Raw genomic sequence first — 19,193 nt, 5'->3', positions numbered from 1 at the left:
TGTAAAAACTCAACCGTCTCATGTGTCAAAATTCACCATCGTATAGACCTCAGCCAATCAATTTTGATAAATAAATAAACTATAATTAAGGATTCTCGAAATCAATCCAATTCCTTTATTACTATTTGAGAATCCCACATACGTATTGTTGTGCATTTTTTCGGTTTGTGAATCAGATTTTAAAGACCAAAAAAAAAAAAACCCCTAAAAGAAAGAGAGTTGTCTTAATACTTATAGTATAAGAAATCTTGTTTCATTCCCCTTTGGAAAAAAGTCCCTATGATATATAGGACGCTGAGTGGGAGCGACTTGTTGTAAAGATGGCTTTCAACAGAGAACTCTTGAGTAAGAAGTACCTTCTTCTGAATTCAATTTCTTCCCTCCCTTTTTACCATCGTGCATGCAAAATCCTTTCTTTAGGAATAAGTTGGATTATAAATCCAAAATGGCAGCCCAATAGCTAGAGATAGAGGGAGTGCAAGAGGGATATTTTTCCTCCGACTCTCGGAACTTTACTACTCATCGAATGAACTCCTTTCACCCATAAAGAAGCATCTCTCAGGAATTTTTCCATATGATAAAACTTTTGACAACTTGTTTTTTGCATTTATGTGGTTTCTTTTTTTCTCTAGAATTTTTTTCTATCTTTATCAAATGTACTGGATCGGGATTTCAAGCTAAAATATGTGTGTTGAAATGTTAAAACCATAAACGGAGAAAAAAACCAGCGTTTTTAAAATCGGGAAGATTTGTTTGGCGTTGGTAGTTTGTATGCAAATCTTAGATCATACATGCGTCAATGCGGACTTGTTTTTTCACCCTAAAACATGAATGAATTTTATAACTTTTTGGACACTGAATTTTTTAACATGTTTCTTTGTTTTAAAGGTCACTCTAAGCTTTCACACCTTCTAGGTCACTCTTTTGGTAACTCCCATGCTTGTACACTGTTTTGGTCACTCGCATAATTACACTCTCCATCACACACGTCATAACTGGCGCAGTCCCTCGTTCTGTAGATCACTATTTTATTCGCTCACATGATTTCATATATAACCTCTACGTCACTCTTTTATTTTCTCACATGCTTGCACACTGGTCAAGTCACTCTTTTGGTTGCTCACTGACCTGATGCTCCCCAGAACGGTATAGGTATTTGCCCATATAAAATAACCAGTTCGTTCAAATCATAAATAGGCACTTCCCACGACGCCTCTATTAGCCGTGATGTACACTTAGAGAAACACTGTCTTACGATATGCTTGAATTCACGTCCTTTCAGTTGAGTAACATCGCTGTGTAGTATGGGTCCATGCAATGGAAATGCAGTCTTTTTCAACGCTGTTTCCGCAGCCAGCGCTTTGATTCGTCAAAATTTGGGAACGGGATGAATTTAGTCAGTCGTCCACTAGAAGCGACTTGAAGCGATAAACAAGTCGCGCGCTGATGTCTGTATTCGCAAGACTGGCCCATTGAAAGCACGAGTACTTCGTTCATCAGCAGTGGTTTTCAGCTACAACAGCAGATGACAAAAATTTCCGAATCGAATAAGATGTCACGCTTCCGTTTTTTACCTCCTCCTGGTCTCTCTCTTTCCACCTGCTTATATCTCTTCGTTGGGGGGTTGGGGGAGGTCTTTCTCTCCCCCCTCCTTTCCCGCGTTTACATCGATGCTGAAAATTTGATATTAAGTGACGTTTATAGGTTGTGATGGTAAATAGTAATCGGTTTAATATAATATAATTATTTATTTATTTACAACAAAGAACTCAACCTCCTAGATCATTTCAGATGTCTCATTAAATATGGACTTGATAAATTTTCTCAAAAATTTTAGTTTTTCAATAGTTCCTGAAAATTATTTAACGAGTTCACTCGCATGCATGGAGTGCAATCGTGAACTGAGTAGTGTGTGTAAAGGTCGCTTTTAGTGGACGACATCAGATGCTCACAGTCGTCGGACTCAATGCGTCGGCTGTTGCTGCTCGCGTAGCTTGCCGCATATTGTCGCTTCCAGTGGACGATCGGTCTAAGTGTTCGAACATAGTACACGCTAGTTCCCACTTCTGCGAGTCGGTGTCGTTACGGATTGGCTAAAAAATCACTTGAAAGTCGGCTTTTTTTTTTAACCAATCAGCAACGACGATTTCGAGAATCGGCAACAAGCGTGCACTATGTTCATACCCTTTCTCAGATTTCATAGGCTGGTAGGTCAAATGAACTGGCTCCTATAAGTGAGAATATCGAATCATTTCTGCTTGTAGGTCATTGTTCAATATTATTCAGGCTATTCAGTAATTAGTATAAATAATAGACAAAGCGATTTATTGGTCGACAAGGTTTTTTCTTAAAGGGAAACTTTTAGTTACATTAATGACGTTACACGTCAATGAAATTCTATTCTTACAGATCGATCTTTCCTCGAGTTCAGGCTCCAAATACACGACATAAAATACCTTCATTTTTCTATAAATTCCAATTTTTCTTGGAGATATTTCTGTGAATGGTCAACTTTTTTTTTTCACATTCGCTCGATTTCCAGGCTAAAGGCTATTTTCATCAATTTTTTCTTCTTATCCTCATATTTTTTAAGGAAACCTTTCAAGTCGACAGCCGGGAAACTGCTTTGCTCTGCAAATGATCCCAGTGACTTGAGTCTCGCACCATTGAGGATCGTTTCATCGTGCTGAGGTACCCCCTCTGTCACTGAATGAATGTGTTCTTCCCACCAAGGCCCCCGTTCATCTTACAGTGTATAACAAAAAAGAAGGAAGAGTCATTCATCCGCCTTCACTTCAAGCGTAAAAAGCTTCAAAGCAATGGCTGAGAGACATAATAATAAAGTTTTCCTACAAGGAAAGTCATCTTGCAGCTCTTTCATTGGCACGACTGGGTCCATTTTTCATTTTGAGCATTTGCTGTAGGACTCTCCTATCCAGTTCTTTTCCCTAATCCTTAAAGAATATATCTAAATGACTCATGCGTGGTTTAGGTACTGAAATTTGCTGTTCCAATGTGCATTTTAGTATGCGAAATCCGTTGAATGATATATCATACTGTTTTAAGAATTTTTATTAGATGCTGAGATGGGTATTGTCAGAGGTCAGAAATCTAAATTATCAGGCATATACAACGGTACAAATATTCTATCATTACATTTATAGTTTGGGAAATAGATGGCAAATTAAAAGTTCAGGCACAACACTAGATACGCGCTCAGACCGTTAGGTACACATGCACACTTCTGGCACAACTGATTCGGTGGTAGACAGGAGTTGTGCTCGTTGTGAAAAAAAAAATTAACCATGTTGCACGAGCAACACAAAAATCTACTAAATTCACTTTGATTCGTATTTACGTATGGAATCGTTGATTATAGCTCACTTGATACCCGACACCTTGGAATTTCGATCTCTCATATACATAGAAGGGTTCTTCAACATTTCTCGAGTTTGAACACTGTCCATGTGTATAATCGGAGGAAAAACACGTGACTTGTTCAGCATATGCTCATATTGAAATCAGCGTAATGCTAATGCAAATCCTCACATAACTTTACCGATGTTTCCTGGATACTAGAAGACTCTACATAAAGGTGACCCTACAGAGGATATTGGAGTATTGGCAACTGGAATATCCAACACACCGATTGACTGGCGTGTTTGTCTCCTCGCTACTCCAGTGTCGCTACGTAATGCTTCTTTAAAATTGTAATCGACAATTGGCAACATTTTTGGTAAGAATTAGTAGTGTCTCGTGTCAATAATCCCAATTTCCCCGTATTTTTCTGTATCCAATACGTCACCCTATACACCAGATACAGAATTACATTGGCTATTATTTTTCACTCACCGACAAGATTTAACAGATAAGATTATAAACATCCGCAACATTAGTAATTATGGGGGGAAATAATATACACAGATAAAAACCATTATAACCGTTTTATCTTTAATCTCTTCTGAAATTTTCTATACTTATCATATAGATATAGAGAATGTTCTGTAATTATATTCTACAAAAATCATGCTGATAATATTCTGAGCTTTTTGACGTAATACACCTAAAAGGCTTATTCATATTATCTTCAATTTCTTCAACAAAAGGGAAGACATTTTGTGTGATATGGGGGGTGGAAAAAGATGAAGAAAGAGATAAAAAGGAGATTTTTTTTTTCCATCCTTCATCCTCCGAAATCTAATTTCAAGCTCACCATTCATCTCATACCCCCCTCCTTTTTCCATAAGCACAGGGTATAAGGCGGAGTACATAAACGAGTGTCTCTGTGCATTTTTTTGGTCCCTGCCTTAAGATGGAAACATGACGGGACGGAATAGTGTTTATGCTATAGTATTGTTTGGTCATGTACGAGCGGAAGTACAGGGGGTGCATACATATTCAAAAGTTTGAGGGGAGAAAAATAAGTACTATGTTACACAGAATTTTGTATTTTCCCTACACACACCACGTGAATTTTTAATTTTTTTTTCCTTACATATCCGTCGTATAGATTTCCTGCAGTGACATTGTCAAAGGAAAGTCTCAAAACGTGTGAATTAAGGCCCCAGGAGCTCAACCGTCAATCCGCTGTGGTGTCGGAAAGGTGGTCGGAACAGATATGCAAATTACTTGTCGTTTGGGGTTGGGGGGGGGGGACTTTCATGGATCTTTAATTAAGCAACTAAAATGCCTGTAAGAAATTTGAAAGAATCGACATGCCACTCATTATCTTGTTAGCCATGAGACAATAACACTTACATAATTTCATATAAAATCGTTTTATCGTTGACTTAATTCATTACACACTTTTGATGAAATATTGTGGTTAAATACCATTTGAATCCATATTATTTTTCTCAATTTCTAAAATATGAGAATTGATTGAGACAGTGAATTACACAACCAGAATTCATTTATTTTTATGTTGTCAAGTACCCAAAATTAGATTTCGATAATCCCTGAAATTATATCAAATGCAAATAAAGCAAATTTGGTACATTAACAATAAGTTAATACCGTTCAAGGAAACGATCACGAACAAATTAGGATAGAAACTTATAAGCTATTGAGCTGTGTTTCAGTACAAACAGTTTTAAATGCTTTGTCTAAATGAGGAATCAAATTTCCAGAAATTTTAGAACACATTAAAAATTTAAATTAAGTCCTTTGCACCCCCCCCCCAATTCGCATTACTACTATTACTACTAAACCGTACATGAACCTCGTAAACATTCCTATGAGGAATTTCTAATGAATTGATACATGCTGGAATGTGTGTGTATATATGCAGCCTATATGTGTCGCACTAACGTATTTACTTTGTCAGGCTTCATAGGCTTTATCATTTTTTTATTTAATCGCTCTTTTTTTGCTAAATATCTAATTTCTTTAGGACATTTTTTTCCCTTTAAATGCCAGCTTGCCACTGCAAAGGTCTCATGTGTCCGAGGCTGAAGCTATTATATGGACACAAATTGAACTTACATCTATAATCTATATTCAAATGAAATTTTTATGTCATGCTAAAGATTATCTATGAATCTTTAAGAATATATATAGAGAGGGGCTACGGAAAACTATGTTTAGATTTTCAGAGTACCGCAGACTTTGTATTGAACTCCGAATCAATCACAAAATGATTGATAGGACTAATAACAAAATGGACACGCTTATATGTCCTGTTTATTCGTCTCTAGACAGCTAAGTATATTTCATCCCCATTAAGACATTTTTAACACAGACGCAATCTCTAATCATTCGGTACGATTTCTTCTGGACCACAGCTCTTTCGCCTGGAAGCTCCCACTGATAATATTGGCCGTGAAAGGCTCATGCCTACGTTCAAACCTTTTAGTAGGCATACTGTATATTGAACTGCGGTTGCAAAGAGTCGAGATGTCTGCATGTTTCTTGATGGTAAATAATCCTATTTGGCATTTTTCGTTAATCACAAAAACAATGTATCAAACAGTTCAAAATATTTTTTGGCATTAAAAAAAATACAGAAAACCCCAGAATCTACTGCTGATACTTAAATATTACATGAGATAAATTTCAGGGACCGGTAACACCGCTGATGGGAGAACCAAACCTATTTTGTACTTCGAAAAAAATTTGCTCAAATAAGCCTTTCGAAAAACTTCCAAGAAACGCCGTAACCATACCACGCCGCAAAATGATGCGATTTTCTCTCTATACGAACTTCTTTTCTCTATAAGACGAACTGAAGAGACATCCAGGGACTAGAGAGAGAGTCACACACACACACACACACACACATTATTCCATAAAGCGTAGTGAAAACCTATTTTCTGCATTTCCACGTTGGCAACTAAACAACCGTATTTCACGGTGAAGACGAAGTAGAGGACGAAGCAAGCAAGCTGTTATTTTAAAATGAAATATTTATCAGTTTTGAAAAGACTTTTTTTCTTTCCTTGCTTCAGTCTGTGGGCTCGATGGACATGCGCGAGGAAAAAAATATTTTATGGAACTTCACCAGTGTTTATAGTTTCTCTTCTTCTCTCTGTAAAAAACTATGGTTTATTTCTGCCTTTTCCAATATGGATTCTGCTACATTTAGTTTGAACGACCATTTCGATATTTCTATCTGAGATTCTCAACATCAAACATCGCTTGCGCTAGACATGACCGTCGTAAAATTTGCAGTATTTCTTGTTGTGACGCCTAGTAGATTACTGAAAGAACCAAAATATTCAAAGGGCTCTATTTTGAGATATGGGTGCATACTTCTAGAATCTAAAAATACTGCTGCTAGGGCGTTCGAAGTTTTTATTTGTGAGTAGACTACACAAGTTTGACCGATTTTGTTTTTCAATATGATATATGTTACTCTCAACTTTGTAAGTTCTGTCACATCTCTTCCGAATTCGGAAGCAGTCATCTTGGTTGGTTGGTGTGCCGTGCGCGAATTTTTAAATATAGTAGAGGCCTGATTATACGTGTTTGTTCTCTGAAGCGAGACTTTTTATATAAATATGCGGTCGGCTCGCATTCACTTCATGAACTTGGGAACCACAGAACACAACTTCAGCCAACCAGCGACTGTACCGCTGATGGAACTTGAACTCAGGTCTTCGCGATGTGAATCTTTCTTTTTCATTCTTTCAAACCGAACACGGTCCATCCTCTATCGCCGTTGGGCAATTTTAGCCATTTCCCCCAATGGGACTGGACCGTGTCGAAATTTATTAAACGACAATAATATTAATAATAAGTGAAATAGAAATTAAAATAAACACCGATACAGAGTGACTATATGCAAATAGAACATGTATGATGCGATGGTACCAAGTAAACACAGAAAAAAGTAAAATTAAATATTATATACGTACAAATGTGTGAAGGACACTCTGGAAGGGGGATGCGCACCCGTAAGAAACACGTAGTAACAGTCAGTACGCCGTATGAGAAGCGAATCCTGAGCCGCCTGACCATTTATAAGGTGGGTTCCACTTTGTCTGCATTTCTGGTCCTATCCTTGACCGTGTGAAAGGTGTTCTAGTTGAAAAGTATAAGTACGCACAACACGAAAAATGCATAGGCTACCAAATTTCCTTCATAAAATACGGGAAATCACAATCTATACGGGTTATCACTAATTATCGCTAAGCAAATGAATTTATAGTTACCGATTACGGTCAAACCAATTTTCAAAAGCAATCAGTCATCAAATGCAGCGCAAAAATTGCCAAATAGCAAGAACATTTGCCAATTTCAGCCCGAAAAATTGTCAAAGGTAAGTAAAGTTTTTAATTACCTTCAAGGAATTCTCAAATGCAATATCTTACACAAGTCGTGAAAATAAATTTTAATTTATTGATCTCAAAAATTGAAGTAAGCTTGGTTTAAAATAAGGGGTGAAAGAACAGTGTTTGTGAAAAAAACTTGGGACGATAAAAATTACGGGAATGTCCCGCATAATACGGGTCACCCTACTTACACAAGTTTCTGGCTAGCGAGCGGCAGAATCACCGCATATCTGACTCGCCCACTGAAAAGGTTGTGCACCCGCTGATGTAAATGTTTCCAATGTTGTGCCTCCAAGAATACAATGAATGAATGAACGCCAGAACTTTGCCACTGGACTTCTCCCGTTGCCGAGATCTCTTCCAAAAAAAACATACAAAATTTTTTACAACGAATTTTCCCCGGACAATTGGGTACTGTCACGATTAACAAATTTTGTGGAGATTGCAGACGAGATGGGATTAGGAGTTGGAGAAGTTTCGGGGTTTAGTTAAGATGAATGTACACATATTAGGATGGAGGTATATTATGTTTTAAAAGCAAGCACCCCACCCCCCTCCCCATGCCATCTCATCTGTTATCTTACACTTGCCATATTATATACACAGGATACAAAAAGAAAAAGAAATGAGAATCTTATTGTGAAATAATATATATATATATATATATATCCATCGGAGCGAGTCATCTCTCTTAACACCTTATTGGTGAGCAAATGGGTTTGATAACTTGCGACCAGAAGCCAGCATCAGTTTTATCCTCCAAGAATACAGAACTCGAATCAGTCTGATATTGATAATGAAATTTTTGTATCTGAAAAAATACTTTTTCGTATTCAACAGAGACAGAGTGTTGAGAGGAACAGTTCATTTTCGTGGGGTAACAAGTCTTTCAAGGCTGTAATTAGAAAGTGACGGATTGCGACCCGATTCATGCAAAAATTCAATCATCCGCCATCGCCTATCCTCCTCGATGGATGTCTCCAGGCCTTCTTGAGTGAATTAAGGAGATCGACTTTTCCAGCTAAACGTATTTACACAGATTTAACGACGGAATGGGATTATACTTTTTGAAACGCCGGGACACTGAGAGTGCTCCCAAGTTCCTCAGCGGGTGAGATTGATTGATTAAATGCTCTCTCCCTGACAAATCGACCCGATACCACACGCTTGGTAGCCTTTTACAATTCTCAGTACCGTTGGAAGGGATGGGGACGTTTCGGGAAAAAAGAAAGAGAAGAAGAGCAGTGAGTACTTTACATTTGTGAGATGGTGTCTTCCCTTCTTATTTCGTTAAGGGGACGGGCTGACTGAACTGAAGTTGCATGACTCATCATCCTAATGGACGACGAGATATCGGAAGGTTGGAGGTTGGAGGGAGTTAAGACTCTATCTATGGCATGAGAATGATATCTTGCATGCCATATACAAAAGGACTACTAACTGTGCCTACTGACAGGAACACAAACGGTTATGAATATTTCAGTTGAGTAGAAAGATGGCGGAGTTTAGAAATACTTTACTCGAGTTCAAGATAAGGCTGAATTCGAGGAGCTGCATGAGACTGATATTATAGAACTTTGTATAAAACGCAGAATTCTCTTCATAAAGAATTACTATATAACGGAATTTTCACTTTGATGCTCAAGTTTTTCTGTGCATTCACTATTCCAGATACACCCATCCTCCGGGAACGCTTCGATATCTCTCTGAGATGGGAAGCGGTGTGTGCCAGTTTTTTCAATGTTTAATGTGGATTCACTATACAAGGTTATTCTGAACTTTAAGGAATGATTTAGAGGACAATAAAATATATTTTTTAGGTAGCAATAACAGTTGCAAACAGGGCATTTCGGTTTTAAGGGTGGTCTATTTTACGAACTATTTCAATTAGAGATATTTATTGCTATATTAGGTGAAAAACAACATCATTTCATGTCGCATCACGTTCACTACACTTTTTTCTACTAATACAGAAGGAGCGTACGCAGAATTGACATTTGGAGGAGGCACACACACGGGGTTTGGAAGGGACACAACGAATTTCGCAGAGAATTCTTGGTTACTCACCTTTTTCAAAAGGCACTTTGAATTAACAGAAACTGATTAAGGTCACAAATATTGTATTTTCTTTCGATGTTTTAATCATTTCACATAGATATTAATTTTTTTTGTTTTTGATCGTCTGAAGTCCCTTCCTGCGTACGCTTCTGTGATAAAAAGCGAAAAGGAACCTAGGGTGGTCTGCGAATCTTTATCATTGTTCGTGACACTGATTTTGCTTATGAAACGAACGGACGAACTCCGAGAATGCAGAGATCAAAAGTATAAGTATCCCTAGCCAAACGGTATGCCTCTACTGGTTAAAATATCAGAATAAAATAGAATTTATACATCGCGCAATTATATATGAGTATAGAAACATGAAATACATAATATATCATACATATCAGCGTTAGAATTAATAAATAAAAGCCACTGAACCCACGGACCAGTGAATACAAGAACCTACTGGTCTGCTGACATCATGACTGGACTGCTAAACGAAATCTCTTCTGAATAATGATAATTCATTTTCCTATATATATTCTTATTTAAATGAGTGATATAACACTAAGGGGTGCAAAATCCATACAAAACAATTATGGCTGCAGTCAAACATCATTATTTAAACCACAACTACTGATTCTGTTGCATTACCGAAAAACAAAATATGCAGGCTTAGAGGCATTCCTATTTGAATAACATTTTGAGAAAGTATTCTGCCGAAGATGTTTCCTTTGAGAAAATATATATTGAATGATTTGCTAAGGTATTCAAATGGCAACATTAGTTTACCTTTTCAGATCCAGTGACCATCTCAATGAACATAACTTTCAAATGCCTACAGGAAATCTGTTTCTCGTGCGATAAGGTCCATTATTGACTTTTTGGTATTGGCAACAATCCCTTTACTGAATCAGATTTATATTTTTACATTGGTAACACTGCGGTGGCAACGCTGCTATAATTTAAGCGTCATCGGTGCTTCTTGGTTTATATACAATAAAGTTCGTTTTTGTTTCGTTCTCGAAAATTTTTTTTATGGCGGAATTTTCTTCATTACTTTTTCACAGCGTCCCTATACGTTATACTTCGTACACATTAGAAGATATTTTTTTTGGCACTCGTATTTAAGCATTTGCAGGACGATAATGCCCATTGAGATGGACACTAGGTCTTAAAGGGAGCAAAACCCCTTCCAGAATTTTGTTGGCGTGTTCTTGCGATTGAAATTGTAAAAATCTTCATTGGAAACTGATCACTTATTACTATTATTAATCACTTATTATCCAGTAAAAATACGTTATGGAATGTTGTAAATTCAGTTCTGGTAATGTTTTCCCACCTGATAGCACTCGTTAGCGCCTAAATAAGCGCCAGCGTTAACGCTTTATTTAGAACTAAAAAAAAAAAGGAGTTAATTTTAGCACTCATCCCCCCTTACAAAATATTGCCATAACCTGTTCTTCGATTGAAAATTATTTCCATGCTACGAATTTTCTATACAACGAATTAGCATGGAGCTTGGAATTTATGCGTGAAATTTCTGGCATCATAAAAGGCATACTTCAGCTCAATATGCGACACGTTAGGATCAATCTATTTTAGGATTACGAAGGAAATCATCTCAGAAATTTTGTGCCACAAATAAAGTCACCTAAGCGCGAGCGTGTGTGTAACTCGTGACAAAACTTATATTCGTTAAAAAAAAATACAAAAAACACCCCTTTTGATGCCAACATCATGTATTTTACTTTATTTCTTTTTTGAAGTGTTCCATCCCATAATGATTTCTTAACTTCATTATCACTTTAGTTGTCTTATCATCTAATTTCTTCGGGCACAAGACGCCGGGAAAGGAAATGAAAGAAAATTGAATGACATTAGAGGCTTCGTAAGAAAAAAGGGACCGAGGGGAAAAACTTTTTATAATGAGATTAAATAATCTCTGCTAAAGCAAACATGTCGAAGGCAAATTTTAAGCTTATGACATTATTTTTATCTTATTTGTTTCCCCTCTCCCCTTATCTTTGCTTTTCTTCACTATCCTGGGCGATTTTCTTATTTTTTCCCCCCTTCATTTGCTTTATCCGTTTTTTTTCTTTCACCTTCTTATTCTTATATTTGCCTACGTTTTTTTCCACTTCTATGGCGTGCTGCTGGGAATCTGCACCTGCTCTGTTTATTTCTACTTTCCCCCCTCTTTTTTTGTTCCAAGTGCGATGGCATTAGACCACAAAAGAGACCTTGGTTAAGACCTAGCAGTGTTATGTGTGAGCATACAGAAGGGGGGAAACTCATATATGTGTGGTGGAAGTGGTGAGAAGTTAGAGGATGGGATGAGTGCGTATAGAGGGCGTGAGAGATGCCCACCAGATTTAATTACTTTGGCGGTTATGGCGGCTGACAGGGGGAATGTGATTCTGGGATCACAGCTGACAATCACCCCGGACGGCTTGGGTTTCGGGTATGTCAAGTCTTCGAGAACTTTGGTCTGAGTGTTGAGAATGGTTTTTTTCCCCGCAATTTTTGTTTTCCTTCTGTTGTGAGATCACATTCATAATGTCAGACTGTATTTGCGATTTCGGTTTTATGAAGGAATAGGTTTGTGGCCAGGTATATGAAGATTGTTTTTTAAAGGAAAAAATGTCTCTTGTTTTCGAACATAAGATATCGTAAGGAATATTGGTGTTATATTGCGTATGTATGTCTAGCGTCCATGCACCGTATTTATAACAATCAATTCAGAAAACCGAACCTAGAACATACATTTAAATGCGTTTCTAAGATTTGCCTTCATTAAGTGGGGGGGGGGGAGGAATTATCTTGGCTAATCAGAATTATGAGAGTTCGGTACTGTTGAACTTGTTTATAACGACATTCAAGAGATCACGAAACACGAAATCATAGTTTTCAGATATTGGTTTAAAATACCGTATATTATAGTCGGCCTCGCTTAATCGAATATCAACGAGTCCAGCATGAAATATCCGATTGACCGGGGTATGCAGGGAACAATTCAATTGCCATTTTATAACATCAGCACAGTTTCTATACTGTTACTCTGACGAAGTATCAATATTAATAAAGCTTCTCGGGTAAAGCAGACGTCAAAAATGAAATGTAAATTGTATTTAATTACAATGATCACAATGCCTACGATTTTAATTTTTCACTACGGAAGTTACCGCCCTCTATTGGCTCAATGCAGAACAAAAATAAAATAATCACGTGTACGTATTGAATACAATTTACTTGGAGGCCGGTATCTATTCGCTCACAATTTTTTTTTTAACCTAAAGTTAGAAAGACATTTTTTGTTAATTTCAAATGTTTCATTCAATAAAAATAATATGTGTATAGTGGTTGATGTGTATTAACAGTTGACTCGTGAAATATAATATTCAATTAAGCGAGGAAAATTCGTTTAACCCATAGTTTCCCAACCTTTTTGTCCCACCGCCCACTTCTTTACAAATTTTTTTCTCCCCTTGTCCCCAACGCAATCTCACTCATACGATCCTATGTTATACCCGTAGCTTCTACCGCCCCCCTGGAACATTCCATCGCCCGGAAGGGGGCGTTAACGCCCGCGCGCGCGTTGGGGAAAAAATCACTGGTTTAATCCTAGAGATAACTAAACATTTTTCTAATAGACTGCCCAACCCTGCCAGTTTTGCGATTTCAAGATGTTCCCGTTGCGTTCGCACCACCTCACTCACAGTACCTTCATAACTAGTAAAACTGGTATTTTTGGTATATTTTTGTTATATTTTTAAATTGTTATATTTCAATAAATAAATGAAAAAATATTCTCTTAAGTTACTCTAATTTGTTTGAAATCAAATAAAGGAAATATAAAAATATACGTGTTTTTTTATTCGTAGTCTATGAGTCTAATGATTAGTTACTGAGTAACGCTGATTTAAGTTTAGTTATCTAGGTTAAATTATTATATAAAGGGGGAATTTTAACGTTGTCTCTATGGGAGAAATTTTAGAAGAATTCGCATCTCTGTTTAAGCGGGGTATCTGTTTATCTGTTATCCGATTAAGTAGGTCTGACTGCACTTGCGTCTGATGTCATTATGTAGGTAGTTATCCAAGTCTTTGTCAGTGTAAAGTGCGAAGTTACTCAGAGTAGGTGACGATGAGTTTGTGACAGTCGTCGATCCTATCATGGAAGTAATTATATTACATATTTCAAGAACAGATTTAGAAACTGAACTTTCCAGAAGACGGCCGTTATATACAGAACGCACTTTTTCAATCTGAACCGATTGGATCTAATAAAACTTCTTTTTCTTGGCAGTGACGCATTCCTCCAAGTAGGCTCCAAAAATCTGCAAGATTTCGTTTCTGTAATAAAAGATTTGAAGAGTTAACAATCGCGAGAAATCAACAGAGTTACGAATTTCTACGAAAAAACACAAAAATGAGTTTCCTAAAAATTGCGATAAGAAATTCATTAACATTAGTCTCTATGGCATTGGTGAAAAAACATTATCCCGTAGATCAATAGATTTTAAGAAAATAGACTTGCTGATTGAGCTATGGATGTCAACCAACATTCATAAAGACATATCCATCTATCAGAACGATGTTGAAACAGATTGTCGTTATTTCACCATTCCCATTTGCCACTCGAAGGAATAATTTCGCCCTTGTTGGGCTCGCAATAGTACAGTATTCCCTCATACAAAAAAGACCCGTGAACTCATTTGTGATCTGTGGCAATTGTGTAGGACAGAGTCAGACGTTAATAATGAGGACGCTATAACCGATTGTCATCCTCGATTAGCCTGTATTTACAAAAATGTCATGGTTTCGTAGTTCCTCTCCTTTGTTAGAGCAATACCAAACAGCGCCAAAATTCATTTCTAATGCTAGGAAGGTAGCCAACGTCGAGAATTAAGACCCTTTAATGGACCTTGACGTATGAGATTAAGTCTTCGGAAAGGTAGAGAGAGTGAGAAGCAGTAATTATATAAGAGGCATGGGATTTGCCACAAGCGTCAAATATCCATCTTTATAAGAAATTTTTCTTTTCTATCCCGTTTTTTCTCCCCAATCTCCAGGTGCTTCGAACATCTCAACTTTTTTTTTTTCACTTTATTTCCCAAGTTACTTGAAGAAAATTATTTTTCTTTCTCTTATTTTGCTGGAAGCATCGAACGCAGTGGATTTTCTTTTCTGTGATTGTTCGAGGGAAACGCTTAAACGCTTTGAAGCGACTTTTTCTTTTTTATCCTCCCTCTCTATTTTCGTATTAGTTATTCTTGATTTTATGAAAAATTCTAGCTCCAAGTTACTTTGCATAAATCTTTTTATCATGTAATAATGTTTGATGCATAAGCCCCAGGGAAGAACACGTCTTCGTAACTGCGGCTTTCTGTTAATAAATATTGACGCGAATTCAACATTGTGTTTACTGAATACTATTTTGTACGTGAAGTTTATGGAAAATGTTACGTTTTGAAAAATATAATTATTTGAAGAGTAGGAAAAATTTATTAAATCATGAGGTTTTTTCTACATTTTTAAAAATGTGTATTTGGTGCATGAAAGAAGCTCTCAAAAATATATTGAGTTCATTTTAATCATTAATTAGCAAAATTAAAGGTATTTACTACGCGTATGCCTCTGATTTAGATTATTTATATTCGATGATTACGAAACGATCAGTTTAATGGCTGAATGTTTGAGTATTTTTTTTTAGTCTTTCGAATTTGATTTTGAACCTTCAAAATATTCTTCGAAATTCTCAAGATTTCTTATCCACTCGTATCCATTGTATTTATTATGTTCTGATATTTTTCAATCGAGTATTATTTACAGCAGTGTTCTTCCACCACTGACCGAGCCACTGCGGTGGTCGAGTGGTCACAGTGACGGACTCGCATCGTGGGGATGAACCTCACGGTCGGCTGAAGTTTGTTTTCTGTGGCTGCCAACTTCGAGGCGCAAATGCGAGCCGATCTCCTTGTCAAAAAAGTCTCGCCACATAGAGCAACAGGGCCACAACACTATAATTATTCAAGCATTACACTTGACTGGTAGTTAGAAAATTTGATGACGCATGGCAGCACTACACATAACAAGCATTACACAGAAACAAACTTTATGTAACATTATGTTAGGTTCACAACACATACAGTCACATTCCAACTTGTACCGATTCGTTACAAGTTCGGCAGAGAAATATGGACTAGGTGCACATGTTTGGTATAGTCAGTCAGGTCCATTGAAAAGCATTTTTCCTCAATCTATGTAGCTGCTACATAATTTCAGATTTTAAACATAAAATACTGCATCACAAAATTTATCATTTATAGTTTTGCCGTCAACCTCTCCGCAAATTATTTTTTATATTTATTCATATTTCTGCCGATCCCCTAATTATTATTTATTTATTCTTTTTTCAGGTTCGCCAATTATTTTCCATATTTATTTTTTTGCCAGTCTTCAAATAATTTCCCTTATTGATTTATATCTGGTCATTCTGCAAATCATTTTTCATATTTACGAATTTTTCTCGGTCTGAAATTATTTATTTTCTACCGCGCCCTACAAATTATTCCTCTCATTTCCATCGGTCCACGAAATTTTTCAACTATTTTTACCGACCCTTGTATATTAAAAGGTTGGAGTAGACTTTTTGAAGATCAGTGCAGAAATAATTTACACGAAAGAAATACAAAACCCATTGAATTGTTAATTTGTTAGTATAAAACCAATACTTAAATTTGAAAGCGTACTTTAGCAGTCGATTTGTATCACCTACCGAAGCCTCATTTTGACTTCATTGGGCTCTGAATTTTTACAAAAATTTTTTAGGTTTTTCACATGAATACGTAAAATATTTTTCTTTTGTTGACGCAAAAGTATGGCTCTGGATCTTGGTGATGAAGGGAATTATTTTGTTGGGGAAGTTGGTGATATTGGAGGGGCATGAGGACCAAAATATTATGGGCTTCCTGAAGCAAATACCCCACATTATCTTACAGAAATACGACCCTGCGTTGATACATACAACATAGAATGCTGGTAAACATGAAGGAAAGGAAAAAACACTGTGAAACATATATTCTCCGTGAATTCTTAAAAGGTAAAAGAAAAAAAATAATGCTACTACTGCCACTACTTCTTGCCTCATTAGTCCAGTCCTGATCACTAGAATATTTTGACCCTTTAAGTGGAAATGACGAGATACCTCGCCTTAATAAAAACCTCTTGTCAATGCTAAAATAAGACGAGATTTGTTGTAAAATTGATTTCTCCATGAAACGCTTTTTCCTATATCCCTTTGTTTGCACCTGCTGAAAATCGGAAGAATGCCTACTTTATTAAATATATATGGAATTTTAAAGCGAGGTTAGCGATTTTTGCTGTACCGCTTAAGAGTAAATTATATGAGTGCATAAATTCTTTTTCGGTTTCATCATCGATATCTATAATATCGATTGAATATTATCGCAATAAATTAATTTTTTTTTTTTCAATATAATTCTAGCTGGAAAAGAGAAAGATCCGGTTCTTTTGTATGGAACAGAAGCTGATGAAGAAGGTGAGTTTGTAATCTTTAAATCTTAATTGTATGATATTTATGATAAAATAACAAAGAAATTTTCGAGTATGATTTCATTTTTGACACGAATCGATGAAATTATAACGTACAGCAGATAAATACTACGTGTACAACGTATATTTTAATGAAGAAAAGATACGCACTTGAGAAAAGACAAGCTAATTATTTTTTTACTTTATCCAATATATTTAATTTTATAATATATATATAATAATATCCAATATACTATACATTAGGATTCATGCAGGTATTGTATCATTATATCGAGGTACAATCGTAAAATTTGATATCATTATATTGGGTTCCGACTATATTCATAACACTTACAAGACTCACTTGTAATTTTTTTCATACATATTAATTTCACCAATCGCACCAGGGCAGTGTTTCCCAAGGTGGGCGATGGAATGGTCCAAGGGGGTGATAGAACCAACTGATTTAACATAGGATACTATGGGTTTATTTGAGTTGGAGGGGCGATGAGAGAAAAAAAAATTTAAGAAGGGGGCGATGGAACAAAAAGTTTGGGAGACTACGCACTAAGGTATTATGCATAATCACAGATAAAGGAGATAAATTTCAAATATTTATAAAATTTATCAACGACACCTGGTTGTTATGCATAATCGTTGGCAGAAGTGATAAATTTATCAAACTTACCAAGACGATTGGTAAGTATGTATAATAACCGATTCATCACACTTACCATAATATGTATACATTCCAGAAAAAAAAAACTCTAGAAAACTTTTAATTTTCTAACACAATTATTTCTAGCACATGCTACACAAGCTATGATATACATACATAAACATAAATCATTATAATAACTGGGTTTACAGTCATTCGAGCAGATCAACAAAAGCTGGATAGTCGTTAAAGCAAAAAAAATTCTTTTTCTCCTTAAAAAAAGCTTTTTTTTTTTTTTGTTTCTGAATTTTATAACAAAACTTCTTTTTTCAACACTTGTAAAATCCATCCAACACATAAAAAAAAATGTTGATAAAAATAAAAGACTTTTACAACACAGAACGTAATTCCTTTCTTGGCCCTAAGAGATTTTTCCCAGAAACTTTCTTATATTTTTGACAAGTACAAAATTTATATATATATATATATATTGTCAGGAACAGGTTTTCGGAACTTGTCTAGTAGAAATCAGAAACTTGAAAGGCAAATGTCAGCTCGTTGAAATCGGAAACTTTACCGAATAAAGAGTTTGTGTTTTTATTTATTTATTTTATATTTTTTTCGTTGTTGTTTGGGAAAAGTAAATGTTTCTGAAGCCGTCAGAGTCAGCAACCGTTAAAAAGTTTGAACAATGCCTTTGGGTCCGATAAATCATGTCGGCGACGACTGGAGAACGTATCTCGAGGAAAAAAAAAATAAGCAACGGAAGTTGGAAAACGACCTAAAACCAACGCTTAATCGTAAATTTAAAAAAAGAAAAAAAAATCAAATGAAATATACAGAGTCGTTAAATCTTAAGGATTTTTATTTGCATTTCAAGTAGTTTTAGTTCTCTTATGCTTTAGTTTTTAATTTGTTCTTCTGTGGGGAAGCATTTACATTCGCATCCAATGAATAGGAATAGTTGGCATTTTTCCTCTCTGGAAGGCCGACTTTTATTCACAATAGGAGATATAAGATACGGTGCAATGAATGGAATTTATTTTTATTTTTTCCTCTCTCAATTGTCTTGACTTATTCCCTTTTGAAGTTTTTCTTTTTATTGATTGTATATTTGTGGTTTCTTCATTTATACAAATTTTCCTAATATATTCGAAATTTCTC

General features: G+C 36.0%; 1 protein-coding gene across 4 annotated transcripts in view; it reads left to right on the top strand.

Moving 5' to 3' along the window:
- The window catches only part of unc-5 (netrin receptor unc-5), a 304,266-nt gene that overhangs the window by 200,484 nt on the left and 84,589 nt on the right, over positions 1 to 19,193 (top strand). For all 4 annotated transcript variants that reach the window (XM_089254776.1, XM_089254778.1, XM_089254775.1 and 1 more), the window contains one exon: positions 17,325 to 17,378. In XM_089254776.1, the coding sequence (XP_089110902.1) occupies positions 17,325 to 17,378 (54 nt within the window). The remainder of the gene's footprint in view (positions 1 to 17,324; positions 17,379 to 19,193) is intronic.

The sequence above is a fragment of the Pholcus phalangioides genome, unplaced genomic scaffold (genome assembly GCF_987345545.1).
Source record: "Pholcus phalangioides strain wild (caught in Gottingen) unplaced genomic scaffold, Ppha-v1.0 ptg000042l_1, whole genome shotgun sequence".
Lineage (NCBI taxonomy): Eukaryota > Metazoa > Arthropoda > Arachnida > Araneae > Pholcidae > Pholcus > Pholcus phalangioides.
The sequence above is the reverse complement of the archived record's forward strand: the minus strand, read 5'-3'. Positions and strand labels throughout refer to the sequence as shown.